This window comes from Sus scrofa, chromosome 6 (genome assembly GCF_000003025.6).
Source record: "Sus scrofa isolate TJ Tabasco breed Duroc chromosome 6, Sscrofa11.1, whole genome shotgun sequence".
NCBI lineage: Eukaryota > Metazoa > Chordata > Mammalia > Artiodactyla > Suidae > Sus > Sus scrofa.
In genome coordinates this window covers 327,462-339,576 of record NC_010448.4, presented here as the reverse complement: position 1 = coordinate 339,576, position 12,115 = coordinate 327,462, and the positions used below count along the sequence as shown (strand labels likewise).

The 12,115-nt window shown below is 65.7% G+C and overlaps 2 protein-coding genes across 8 annotated transcripts; one reads left to right on the top strand and one right to left on the bottom strand.

Moving 5' to 3' along the window:
- On the top strand, positions 447-7,338 carry CDK10 (cyclin dependent kinase 10). Of its 7 annotated transcripts, none has more exons than XM_013994156.2 (13): positions 447-551; positions 2,317-2,389; positions 3,008-3,079; positions 3,713-3,815; positions 3,967-4,048; positions 4,152-4,219; positions 4,715-4,767; positions 4,935-5,004; positions 5,464-5,523; positions 5,904-6,027; positions 6,105-6,244; positions 6,437-6,489; positions 6,703-7,338. In XM_013994156.2, the coding sequence occupies exons 3-13, from the start codon at positions 3,061-3,063 to the stop codon at positions 6,801-6,803; spliced, it is 873 nt and encodes a 290-aa protein (XP_013849610.1). In that variant the 5' UTR covers positions 447-551; positions 2,317-2,389; positions 3,008-3,060; the 3' UTR covers positions 6,804-7,338.
- Positions 8,243-11,043, bottom strand: SPATA2L (spermatogenesis associated 2 like). The gene is given in 3 exon segments (NM_001177918.1): positions 8,243-8,663; positions 8,666-9,186; positions 10,741-11,043. Coding segments are annotated over 3 exon segments (1,245 nt in total).

The window sequence follows — 12,115 nt, the reverse complement described above, 5'->3', positions numbered from 1 at the left end:
CGGGCCCCCCAGCGCACTGCAGCCCCTGGCCCGCCCAGCACCGCAGTCCCCCTGAGCCCTGCAGCGCCCCGGAACCCTGCAGAACCCCGCAGCCACCACAGCCCGGCTCAGCCCACTGTAGCCCTCCGATTTCCGCCTCCTCTTTCTCCGGGGACTTTTACTCAGCAACCCAGCCAGGTCAGGTGCCCAGTTTATTTAAAACTAAAAGTCAGAGTTCCTTGGTGACCCAGCGGGCTAAGGATCCGGCCTTGTCATTGCTGTGGCGCAGGTTCGAACCCTGGCCCGGGAACTTCCGCAAGCTACGAGGCGGGGGTAAAAAAAGTTATAAAGCCAGAACTTCCGTGGTCTGAGCAGACGGTAGGAGCGGAGGTCCTCAGGGGTTTTGGGGAGGTCCCCTTGGTAACCGACGCTCAGGAGGGGACGCCCCGGAAGTAAATCCGGCGCCTGCTCGGAGAAACGCCGTCTGCGGCTGCGCACACGGGAAGCGAGGGCTGCGCTCGGGATGGGCGAGCCGGAGCCCGAGTCGGAGCAGATTCGTCTGAAGTGTATCCGTAAGGAAGGCTTCTTCACGGTGCCTCCGGAGCACAGGGTGCGACGAGGGGCTGCTCGGGGTAGCTCTAGTCCTCGACTGCAGTAGGGCGGGACCGCAACACGCTAGGACCCTCACTGTCGCGCTAAAGCGCCCAGGTTTCCGGCAGGAGTGGGAACGACAGTCCCAGAGTTCCTCGCGGCAGGCGCGAAAGCCGGCGGCGGCCGCCCGGGACTCTGGTCTCGGGCCGGTGAGCGGCCCGTCGGGCTTGTCATGCCCGCGCGAGGAGCGGACCGGCCGGCCCTCAAGCCGCCGGCCTCCGAAAGAGCGCGCTCCAGCGCGGGGGGTTCTTTGGCGCCCGAGACGGGCACCCCGTGTCGCGAGAGAAGAGCCATAAATGTGGGAAAGTTGGAGGCGCGTCTTCGTGTGGGCGGAGCATGACCGGGCGGGGCCCCGTCTTGACCCGGCCTCTTCGTTTGCACCTTCCTTCGTGCGGGGCTTCTGCGTGTGTTACTGGTGCTTAGTCCTCTAGGGGCCTCTTTGTTTACATGAGGAAGGCGAAGCTTAGGGGTGTGGCGTGGCTTTGCCAAGGTAGGCGCCTGGTGCAGGAGCAGGTGTGAACCTGGCGGTGGATTGTTTTAATTACTTGCCGATGTGCTGAGCGGCCACCTCAGTGCCCATTAAGGATCCTGACAGACTGGCTGAGGGAGCGCAAGAGCCACTGCCGTTCTCATCGCCGAGATTCGCAGCAGTTGCTCCCAGTGACAAAGACACACCTTGACGGGGACCATTCAGACTTCACAGGAGTAGGTGCTTCCAGGCCAAACTGGAAGGACTTTCAGAGGAAGAATTGTGTTCACCTCGGGCCAGGAAGAAATTTTTAGAAGGGGTGGCATTTGTGCTGAGCCAGGAAGTGCGACTGGGGAGCTCAGTAGAGGCAGCAAAGGGTGGAGATGGGCTGTTAGAGTTTGCACCGTGCTGCCCGGTGCTGCTCCCACCCAAGTCGAAGTGCCCACTCACTCTGCTAATGAAGGGGCATCAGGCTGCAGGCCCCCAGCACCGTGGCCTAAGTACAGGACCATCTTCTCCCTCCTCGAACATTCCGTAGGGCGGGCCACACCCCCCCACTTGTGTCTCACCGAGATCCCAGCCTGCTGCAAGGGGCAGAAAAGCGAGCAGCAGCAGCAGCTCCCTTTGACCAGGAGGTTGTGCTTGTCCCTTCTGCGCACATCCTCTTGGCCAGGGTTAGGTCACAGGGTCACACCTAGCTGCAAGGGAGGCTGGGAATCACGGCCAGCCGCTGGCCCCGTGCCCCTGGGCAGTAGATGGAATCCATAGAAAGACGTAATGTGTGGCTGTTGGGAACACAAGCATTTCCGTTGTGTTTAGTAGATGCTTTTTCCACGTCCAGAGCAGAGTTTAGACCTGCTTTATGATGTTTTCCGCATCAAACAGCGTGGCCGCCATCCAGCACCTCACGCATTGCTCCTGCAGCTAAGGAAAGGAATTTTCGGTTTCACTGTAGTTCATTTTAGCCACAGGTGACAGCCGTTTGTAGGCAGCACAGGTGTGGACGTGGACCTTGGGGATGAAGGGGTGTGGTCAGACTTGCCTCTATAGGTTGGCATCATCACCCCGTTCTCTCACCTGCAAACGCGAGGTGCAGTCCCCTTTCTTTCTGGCGAGCAGACCATGAGCTGGCTCCCTGGCACACGTCGAGTGTCCGTGTCCATCTTTGGTTCCACTAGCGGCCAGAGTCCCTCCCGGCCAACACCCCTCTCTTTCAGCTGGGACGGTGCCGGAGCGTGAAGGAGTTTGAGAAGCTCAATCGCATCGGGGAAGGCACCTACGGCATCGTGTGTGAGTGGCCGTGATGGGCGGCCCGGGGCCCAGGGGCCATCCAGCTCTAGCTGTGTCAGGGCTGGAGGAGGCCAGACGGTCTCTAGTCCTTGCTGTAATCGCTGTGGTGTTACACCACCTCTGAATAAGTGACTCGCACCCGTGAGTGGAGGTAACTGCCACGGCCGGAGAGAGCACGGCCTCTAAAAGCTGCCAGAGCTGCAGCTGCAGCGGCTGGCACACGGTGTGCATCCCGGTGCTGTGTGCTCCGAAGCTGCGGCATTGAGCACGATGCCTCGAGGAGTGAACTCTGCACAGAACAAGGGTTCTTTCTTCGAGATCTGTTCCCTTATTTGTTGTTAAACACAGCGGGCGCAGAATACGAAGCGGTGATCCGCAAACCAGCTCTGGGGGGAAACTTACAGGGCCCTTCTTATGACAGGCGCCCTGTAGCGGCTCAAAGGAGCGGCTCCCCAGGGTGCGCAGGTCCAGCGGGGCGGGTGCTGCCTGCAGAGAGTGAACACGTCCCTGCACAGGGTACCCAGGGGTCAAGGAAGAGGAGGACGGGAGGCCCCTGAGGCCCGAGGGCACACAGTGGGGTCGGGCTCGGATTCTATCCCAGAGGAGTCTCTATTCCAGATCGTGCCCGGGACACCCAGACGGACGAGATTGTTGCCCTGAAGAAAGTGCGGATGGACAAGGAGAAGGACGGTGAGTGGGGAGAGGCCGCTGGGCCACCTGGAGCTCGGCTGGGAGCAGGTGGGGAGGTGAGAGTTGCCCGAGACCCCCCAAGTCCTGCCCGCTTCCCCAGGGGCGTTGGTACGATGGTTACAGGAGGCTGCTCTCGGCTGCAGCCTGGCCCTGCCTGTCTGGCCCGTACTTCTCCAGCCCTCCACTCTCCCCACCCTCTAGGCCTCAGCCACCCTGAGCCCTGTGCCAGTTGTCCCCGTCATCTGTCTCCCTGTGGTGGGTGAGCTGCCTCACCGTGTGTCGCGCCTCTGCGTCACCCTCTCCGGGCTCTCCCCAGCCGAGCCTGGGCCGGCAGCCACTGTGTGCTCCACGGCCCTGCTGACCACCCCAGCCCCTCCTTGGCTGCCGCTGTGGTCAGGGCTCTGCCCTGCTCCAGGGCTGCTGCGGAACCTGGTGGTCGGTGCCCAGAGCTGCTGTCTGGCGCTGGATGGAGGAAGGAAGAGTTAAAAGTGCTCGCTGGGGCGGCCTCGAGTCTCCCCGAGGGAGCTGGCAGAGCCCTGACGGCGGTGGGGGCGGGAGTCCCTGGGAGCTGATGCGGGCCGGGGGCTCCCTGTCTGCAGAGGGGGCGCTCGCTGAGGCCAGGCTGGGTTGCAGGGGTCCCCATCAGCAGCCTTCGAGAGATCACGCTGCTCCTTCGCCTCCGCCATCCGAACATCGTGGAGCTGAAGGAGGTGGTTGTGGGGAACCACCTGGAGAGGTGAGTGGGCTGTCTGCTGCCCTGCATGGCGCCCCTCCTGTTTACCCTGGGATGGCCGTGCCCCTCCTGCTGGCCCAGGAGGGTCCCTTGGCTCACCTGGGAGGAGGAGAAGGAGGAGGAGGTGGCACGCGTTTTCCCCGCTTTTCCGCAGCATCTTCCTGGTGATGGGTTACTGTGAGCAAGACCTGGCCAGCCTTCTGGAGAACATGCCGACCCCCTTCTCTGAGGCCCAGGTTCAAAGCTGGGGGCCCTGGTGGGAGCTTCCCGAGTCCTCGTTTGGAACACTTGTGCCAAACACAGGCCGCCCTAACTGAGGCCTCCCGGCCCCCTGCACAGGTCAAGTGCATTGTGCTGCAGGTGCTCCGGGGCCTCCAGTATCTGCACCAGAACTTCATCATCCACAGGTGGGTGGGGCCCAAGGGCCTGGCTGGGGGCGGGGCCTCAGGAGGCATTTTTCCCAGACGAGTGATGGTTTGACACGCGGGAAGGGTGACGGTCAGTCCTGACCCAGTGCAGTAAAGGTTCTGGAACTGCTCCTGAGGGAAGGGCCCAAGGGCCAGTGGTGTGAGTATAGTCGGGTTCTGAGAGCGGCTGCCTGGACAGCCTCCTGGAGCCTGGGAAGCGGGGCCAGGAGGGCAGAGACTGGAGGGGGAGGAGGAGAGCCTTTCCGGGCCTGGAGCAGGGCCCCACAGGAGCGGCCTCGCGCGGCCTGGGTGGGGAGCGGCCCAGTTCTGCCGTTCTCTCTGCTGGGTACTGAGAGGCCTGGTGTTCCCAGCTGCCAGATGGCCTCGCCCGGCCTGCCCCTGCCTGGTTTTTAGAAAGTTCAAGCAGGAGACACGTCCCAGGTGTCACAGTGAGGCTGACAACCTAACTGTCCCGCGGGGCTCTTGACGTCTTAGGGATTTGAAGGTCTCCAACCTGCTCATGACGGACAAGGGCTGCGTGAAGACAGGTGGGTGAGGTGCTGGCTCTGGCGGGGTCTCTGCGAGCGCCCCCGCGAGGCGGTGGTGACTGGTCCCATAAGCACCCGGAAGACTACAAGCTGGCTGCTCGGTGGCTGCCGACGGTGGTGGGCGGCCCTGGCTGGGTGACACTGTCCCTCCCGTCTCTCTGCCACAGCGGATTTCGGCCTGGCCCGGGCCTACGGCACGCCAGTGAAGCCCATGACCCCCAAGGTGGTCACCCTCTGGTGAGTCCTTGGGACCGGGGGTGCCGGGTGGCGGGGTGCTGCTGGGGGTCGTACTGTAAGCTGTAGGGACTGGTCACCCTTGGTGGACTGCTCCCCGGAACACAGCAGGGCTGTCAGGGCTGTCCCGGGGCCAGGCCCTGCCCCGGCCAGGCCTCCAGCCCGGCTTGTGAGCAGCGTGGGAAGGAGGCGTGGCTTCACCGAGGCCAACAGGACGGTTTAGGCCTCTGTGTAGTTGCTTCTCCCTTGAGGTTTGAGCACAACGGGGTCAGACACCTTCTGCCATGTGTCACTGGTCCTGACATAGAGCAGGCTGGCACTCCATCCAGTGACCAGCACTGCTGCCATGTGCATCGTGAGGCTGGTAGCTGGCAGGCGGGCTGGCCCAGAGCCACACTGCCCTGCAGAGGCTCTCCTGGAGGAGAGAGACTGCCAGACCCAAGGTGCGGCTTCTCTTCGCAGGTACCGAGCCCCCGAACTGCTGCTGGGAAGCACCATGCAGACGCCCAGCATCGACATGTGGTGAGAGGCAGCGGCCACTTTCAGGGCCTCGGGGGGGGGCAGTCCCGTGGGAGCTGGTGGTCCCATGGGAGCCGGCAGGGGCAGCAGTGGGGATGGAGTCTTGCCAGGCCCTTAGCTCCCAGGCCTCCGCCTGGGACCCCAAGAAGACGTGTGAGCCGGCCTCGGCATCCACGCGTCCCTGGCACTGCAGGCCTGCCCTCGTGGGTCACCCAGAGGGGCCTGCTGGGATCAGGTCGTGGGGCTCAGGCAGAGAACCTGTGGTCACAAGCTCACCCCGTCACGACCTCCCCCCAGCTCTGCCCCTGTCCTCGTGAGCCCAGCACACCAGATGGGTCACGGGCACCGGGAGGCGCCTGAGATGAGCCCGCTGTCTTCTGCAGGGCAGTGGGCTGCATCCTGGCCGAGCTGCTGGCCCACAAGCCCCTCCTCCCTGGCACTTCTGAGATCCACCAGGTGGACCTGATCGTGCAGCTGCTGGGGACCCCCAGCGAGAACATCTGGCCGGTGAGCGCCGCCCCTGCCCTCCCCGCTCCTGCCCCCCCGCACCCCCCCCAATGGCCTGCCGCCTCCGCTGTCCACAGGGCTTCTCCCAGCTGCCGCTGGTCGGCCAGTACAGCCTGCGGAAGCAGCCGTACAACAACCTCAAGCACAAGTTCCCGTGGCTCTCGGAGGCTGGCCTGCGCCTGCTGAACCTCCTCTTCATGTACGACCCCAAGAAAAGGTGCTGACAGACCGGGACCGGCGGGCGGGGGCGGGGGACGCCGCGCCCGGGAGGGTCCCGCCCAGACACGGTGCGGAGGCCGCGCCTCTGGCCTGTGGAGACGGGTGGTCCAGGGGCTGCTGCTCTGGGCGGGTGTGAGGGACCCCACGTGGCGAGGCCCCGGCCCCGTGAACAGCAAGGCCTTCTCTCCAGGGCGACGGCCGGCGACTGCCTGGAGAGCTCCTACTTCAAGGAGAAGCCTCTGCGTGAGTGTCACCCCACTGCCTCCAGCTGGTGGGGGGCCCTGCTGTCCGGGCTGGGCTGTTGGGGCACATAACCCGTGCACAGTTGCAGGGGAGCAGAGGGGGGCATGGGCCCCTGGGGCCCACTGTGAATGCAGGCGGGGTTCAGGGCCAGGGACTTCCCTGCCCCCGGGGAGCCCCCCACCCACCCAGTGCTGAGCAGCTCCCTCCCCGCAGCCTGCGAGCCGGAGCTCATGCCCACTTTCCCCCACCATCGCAACAAGCCTGCCCCCACGTCCTCGGGTGCCGAGAGCCAGAGCCGGCGCTGCAAGCCCTGACAGGCGGGGGCTCCTGGGACCCAGCTCGGCCCTCAGCTGAGCCCGACCGGCTGCTCCAGCTGACCGCCCACATCTGCGCCTCTGCCCAGTGCTGGCCCGGAACAGCAGGCTGTGGACACGCTGGGTGCACCCTGTAGGGCGGACGCTGAGGCTGGCCCGCCAGGCTGTGTGGCACCAACTGGTGGTTGCAGCTTGTTGCCACGCCCTCGGCCCCTCGCCTCCCAGGAGAAATCGCTGAGCCCGTCTTTGGGGGTGTCACTAGCCTAGGATGAGCAGACCCCACGTGGGCGCTCTTCTCCCTGCCTGAGCACCAGGGTCTGCCCAGGAAGGGAGAGGCTGAGGTGACCCCTGGTGAGCTGGCAGGACTCACTGCGGGAAGGAGGCATCAGGAGGGGCAGTCAGCCTGCTCTGAGCCCCAGGGTGAGAGCCTTGGGCTGGGGGCTGCTCCATGTCCCCACTCCCCAATGAGGCCCCGGGGGAAGGGGCACGCTTGGTGCTGGCTGGACCCCAGAGATAAATGCTTTCCTGACTGACACAGTGGAATCCAGTGTCCTTTAATGTACTTCAAGGTTCTGATTCGCGTGGAGGTGGGACCGAGACTAGGCGGGGTCACGGGTGAGGAGGGGCCAGCACCAAAGGAAGGCACCTGCCCCAGGGCCCAGGTCAGCAGACCCTCGGCCCCCAGCCCTGGGAGCTGGTGGTTCTGGGAGCCCCTCCCCCTGCTGCTCAGGAAGCTGGGGAGCCCGCCTGGGGGCGGGGTGCTTTTGAGATCTCCCACCCTGCCCTCCAGAGCCAGCGACGGGAAGCGGGAAGTGGCAGCAGGGGGGCTCCTGGAGAAGCCGCCACACTCCCCCGGACGTGGGGTGGCAGCCTCCAGCCTGTCCCCGCCCTCACTCTGGAACTCTGGCTTCGCGCTCCACGCGCAGGCCCAGCTTCCCACCCACTGTGACTGGGGCGCGTGGGCTGGTCTCAGGCTGGCGCTCATCTTCAGCGCGGGCCTGTGATACTCGTGGGGCCAGGTTCCCCAGCCAGGTTAGCTGTGTACCTGGCGCAGCCCTTAGAGGGGTCTCAGCAGAGCTCGGGGGCTCGCAAGGTCACCTGAACCAAGACACTCCTCTTTGGCTGTCCACCTGGACAACTCTGGGGAGCACGGCAGGAGCTGGGGCCTGTGCCAGGGTGGGAAGAGGGCTGAAGGGGGAGGGGAGGGTCCTTTTGAGGACAGGCGTGCTCACCCTGGCAAGGGTCTGGTGCCCAGGATGGGGTGGGCTGGCCTGAGCAGAGAGTCTTCTCTGGAGGGCAGACCCACCCCTGCCCGCAGGACTCCTCGGGGGGCAGGGGGGGCAGGGTGGCCAGTGGCCGAGGCCTGAGGAGGGACGAGGCCCAGAAGAGCACCACAGAAAGTGTCTCCAGAAAGCCCTTGGCCCAGGGCCTGGCTGGGCCTACGGCTGGGCCCCAGGGCCTTCGTAGAGCAGGGCATCCACCTGTGCCCTCTGCAGCCACAGGCGCCGCTGGCTGTTCCCCCGCAGGACGTGCAGCACGTGGCCTGGGCGGCAGGCGGGCAGGGCGGGGCAGTGGGCAGCGTGCAGCTGGCGACAGGTGTCACAGCAGAGGGTGGGCAGGGCACCAGGGGCCAGGCAGCTGTGGGCCTGGTAGCCCAGGGGCTCGGGGACCGGCCCATGCACACGCGGGGGGCTGGCCCGCTCGGGGCTGCCGGGAGCTTGGGGAGCAGCCAGGTCTCCCGGCTGACTCAGCAGCTCCCGGCGCAGGGAGAGGAAGGAGAAGGCCTCGGGCTCGGATTCCAGCTCCTCCTCCGAGGCCTCGTACGGCGGGCTGCTGGCCTCCACCGGCCCCCAGGCCCCGCCCCCGACCCCCACAGTTGGGCGCTCTGCTCCCAGAACAGAGGCCGGCAGGCCAGCTCCGAGGCGGCGGGCGAGTCCGGGCCTGGCGAGGGCCCGCCGTACAGGCTGGCCTCGTCCGAGCCCTCGTCCTCCTGCAGGTCCCGGTACAGGTCCAGCCGGGCCCGGCACACGGCCGGGGAGCCCCGAGGGGGCAAGGGCGGCGGCTCTTCCTCCCGCGCCAGGCGCTGCTGCAGCCAGGCCACGCAGGAGGCCACGTCGGCGCTGGCCCGCCGTGCCTGCAGCAGCACCTCGGCCGGAAGCACGCTGGTGCCCAGCTGCGCCAGCACCTCGCCCAGGATCTCGCACTCCAGGCGCAGGGCGAAGCAGCCCAGGGCCACTTGCACCAGCTGGCGGGCGGGGGGCGGGGCGGCCACCATGAGGCGGTGGGCGTCCCTGCGCACGTAGCCCATCTTCCGGAAGCTCTGGATGAGGAGGTCCTCCGAGAGCGCGCCCCTCAGCACGTGCACGTAGCCCCCGGAAAAGGTCTGCAAGGAAGGGGGCAGGTCAGCAGCAGCCCGTCTTCCCGCAGACCTGGGCAGCCTCAGGCCCCAGGTGGTCAGGCCGGCCCGGGCCGCGCTGCACTGACGCTCCCTCCAGAGGAACTTTGTGGGCAGGTGCCCAGGTCCACCCCCAGGCGCTCTGATCCCGTGGGCTAAGGCAAGCCCACGAATCTCAATTCTGAAAAGATCTACCAGACTTCACCTGGGGCATAGATCCTGCCTTCTGGGTCCCCTCCACCCCCTCACCGGTGGGGGTTTGCCGTTCTAATCAGTTTCCTGTGTACCTGCTGAGTTCTGGTTGGGCAAACACACAGAAACATCCGTGCTGTGTGCTCCTCTGACCAGGCAGCCTCCTAAACACCTTCTCAACTGGGATCATTGATTTCTAAGCGCTTCCCGCACCAGGACAGAGGGCGAGCCGTTGACGTCACACCGAGGGGACCTGGAGTTGTCGCAGCTCTGGGCTGCAAGGGAACTCGGAGGGTTCCTAGGATGGTGATGGCAGTTCGTCTGCAGCTCTTGACTCTGGGACCCCTGCTCCTCAGCTTGCAGCTTATGACAGACCTCCAATGGGGCACGCCGTGCAGGTGTGCTCAGGGCTGTGCCCTCGCCCCACACTCTTGTGTCCGTTCCGCAGAGGAAGAAGTGGATTCGGCACGATTAGGTAACTCGCCCCACACCACACAGGCGGGAGGAGGCAGAACCAGACCCCATCGAGGTCTGCCCAGCACTGAAGCCCATGAGCACCTCAAGGCAGGCCTGTCTGTCCGGTTCTGCCCTTGGCCCCCTTGGGGGCTGGATCCTGCCCTCTGGTCTTGACTGAACCTCAGACCAGCATGGGTCCCCCAGTGGAGCAGTGGGCTCCAGAGCTCACCTTCCAGAGAGAGGCTGCTGCCGCTGCCATGGCAACAGGCGGAGGCAGGCGCCCACGGGCCCAGTGACATCATTAACTTCCTCCTCTTCCCAGTTAGCTCAGAGGCGCAGGGCAGCCTGCTGCCTCCTGCCAGTGTGCAGCTCGCCTAGAGGGGCCATGCTGGCCCTGGGCTCAGCCTCCACCAGGGCCAGGGGTGAACTAGGTTCTTGTTTAGTGGGCACCCCTAGGGCGTGCAGGGGCACCTCCACCCAGCCCCGGCCTGCCTCAGAGAACAGGTTCTCTTTCCATGTTTTGTACAAATGGGCTCCGTCCATGTCGCAGAGGGGTTGAGGTGACCTGGACCCTCAAGTCCCTCCCATGTGCCTGTCCTAGGGTTTCTGTGCCAACCGGGGCCACAAGGTCACCTTGGGGAGGACAGCAATGCAAGCTTTAAGGAGCAGGAGGCCCCCAGAAGGCAAGTACCCTGGCAGTGATCTCCACACACCATGCTCTCAGCCCTAGGAGTGACTCAGCCAAGAAACGCTCCAGCAAGCCCAGGACCCTCAGCGCACGGAGTCCTCTGCGGACACCCTGAAGTCCCTCAGCCCTGACGGCAGCCGCCCTCCTGATAGTGGCCAGCCCCCAGCAGCCTTGGCATGGGACCCGCACAAGGCCTGGCGCCCTACCTTGATGGTGGTAAACTCCTTTCTCCAGGGCAGCAGATACAGGTGCACGGCGGCCAGCTCCAGCAGCTCGAAGGCGCGGGCAAGGCCGCGCAGGGCGGGGGCCAGGTCGGCGCGGCCCCACAGGCCATCGGTGAGCAGAGCCAGCGCGTCATCCTGCAGCGCCCCGTGCAAGTCGAAGTCTTCCACCAGGATCTGCCAGAGCACGGCGCGCAGCGACGGGTCCCCGCACACGCCCGCGCGGCCGCGCCGCAGTTCACGCTCCAGACACAGGCGATAGTCCTCGGACAGCGAGCTGCTGCCCATCCTGGCGGGTAGGAATAGGCTGTCAAGAACCAGAGGCCCCTCCCTTCCCGCTGTGCGCCCCCAGAGCCCCCGTCTGCATCTGCAGGTCCCCCTCCAGCCTGGAGACGGTGTCACCGCCAGCTGTGCGTCCCTGGTATCTGCAGCATCTCCTTCCCTGGAGACCTGTGCCAGGAGAGGCTCCCCTCCCTAGCAGAGACCACTTCTCACCCACCAGATCGTGCTGTGGGCCCCGCGGGCGATCGTGTTACCTGTCTGTCCCCAGCGGTCCCCCAGTGCCGGCCGCTCAGTTCGGGCCTCTCCAGCAGCAACGCGCTTCCGCCGGGGACGGCCCTGCCCATCGGCCTGGGCCGTGACGTTTTGGGCGGGGTCTCTTCGGCTACCGCCCCTTCGGCCAAAGCGGACGGGGAGGGGCCTGGTGCGGGCCCGGGATCACCGGCTGGGTGCACCTGTACCTGCGGCAGCCCCGCGTCGCCCGTGTCCCCACCGGGCGCTCCCACCGGGCGCTCCCACCGGGGCGCTCTTCTTCCGCGGACGCAGACCTCAGGAGCTGGGCCCCTAGGCGCGCCAAGCCGCGGAGGAAGCAGGTGCTCGCGAGTGTAGGGGCGTCTCAAGCTCCCGCCGGGCGGGAGGCAGGGGGCGGGGCGAGGGGCGGGGCTACCAGATGGGGCGGGGCCTTCCGCTTCGCCTAACGAGGACTGGCCAGATAAGCAAGGGGCGGAACCTGTGCTGGGGCGGGGCCGGCGCTGCAGGTGGGCGTGACCTGCGTCTTGGTTGCGTTTGACTCCGTAACCTCAGGGTGGGTGGGCGGCCTGGGAGTCTTTCTGTGGCTTCTGGTTTCCTACGGCCGGCACAGCCCCGGTCCCCGAGAGCATCTTGGCGGGGGACGGGGGGAGGGGGGTCTTTGAGGCGGTGTGAAGGCGCCTTCCTCCCTAGGTCAGAGTCACTGCCAGGCACCCCACCCACGGTCGCCCAAGCTGACCAGGGCTGTGGATCTCCCAGGCCTAATCTGGGCCACAGCTTCCAAGGGACGTTTTAATGTCCGTGCTTTCGTTTCTTCTGCTCAGCTCAGCGT

Coding starts and splice junctions, on each gene's coding strand:
- CDK10 (XM_021093251.1), top strand. CDS start 1,078: ATGAGGAAGGCGAAGCTTAGGGGTGTGGCGTGGCTTTGCCAAG. Junction 6,245..6,436: donor ATGTACGACCCCAAGAAAAG/GTGCTGACAGAC, acceptor CCTTCTCTCCAG/GGCGACGGCCGGCGACTGCC. Junction 6,490..6,702: donor CTTCAAGGAGAAGCCTCTGC/GTGAGTGTCACC, acceptor CCCTCCCCGCAG/CCTGCGAGCCGGAGCTCATG.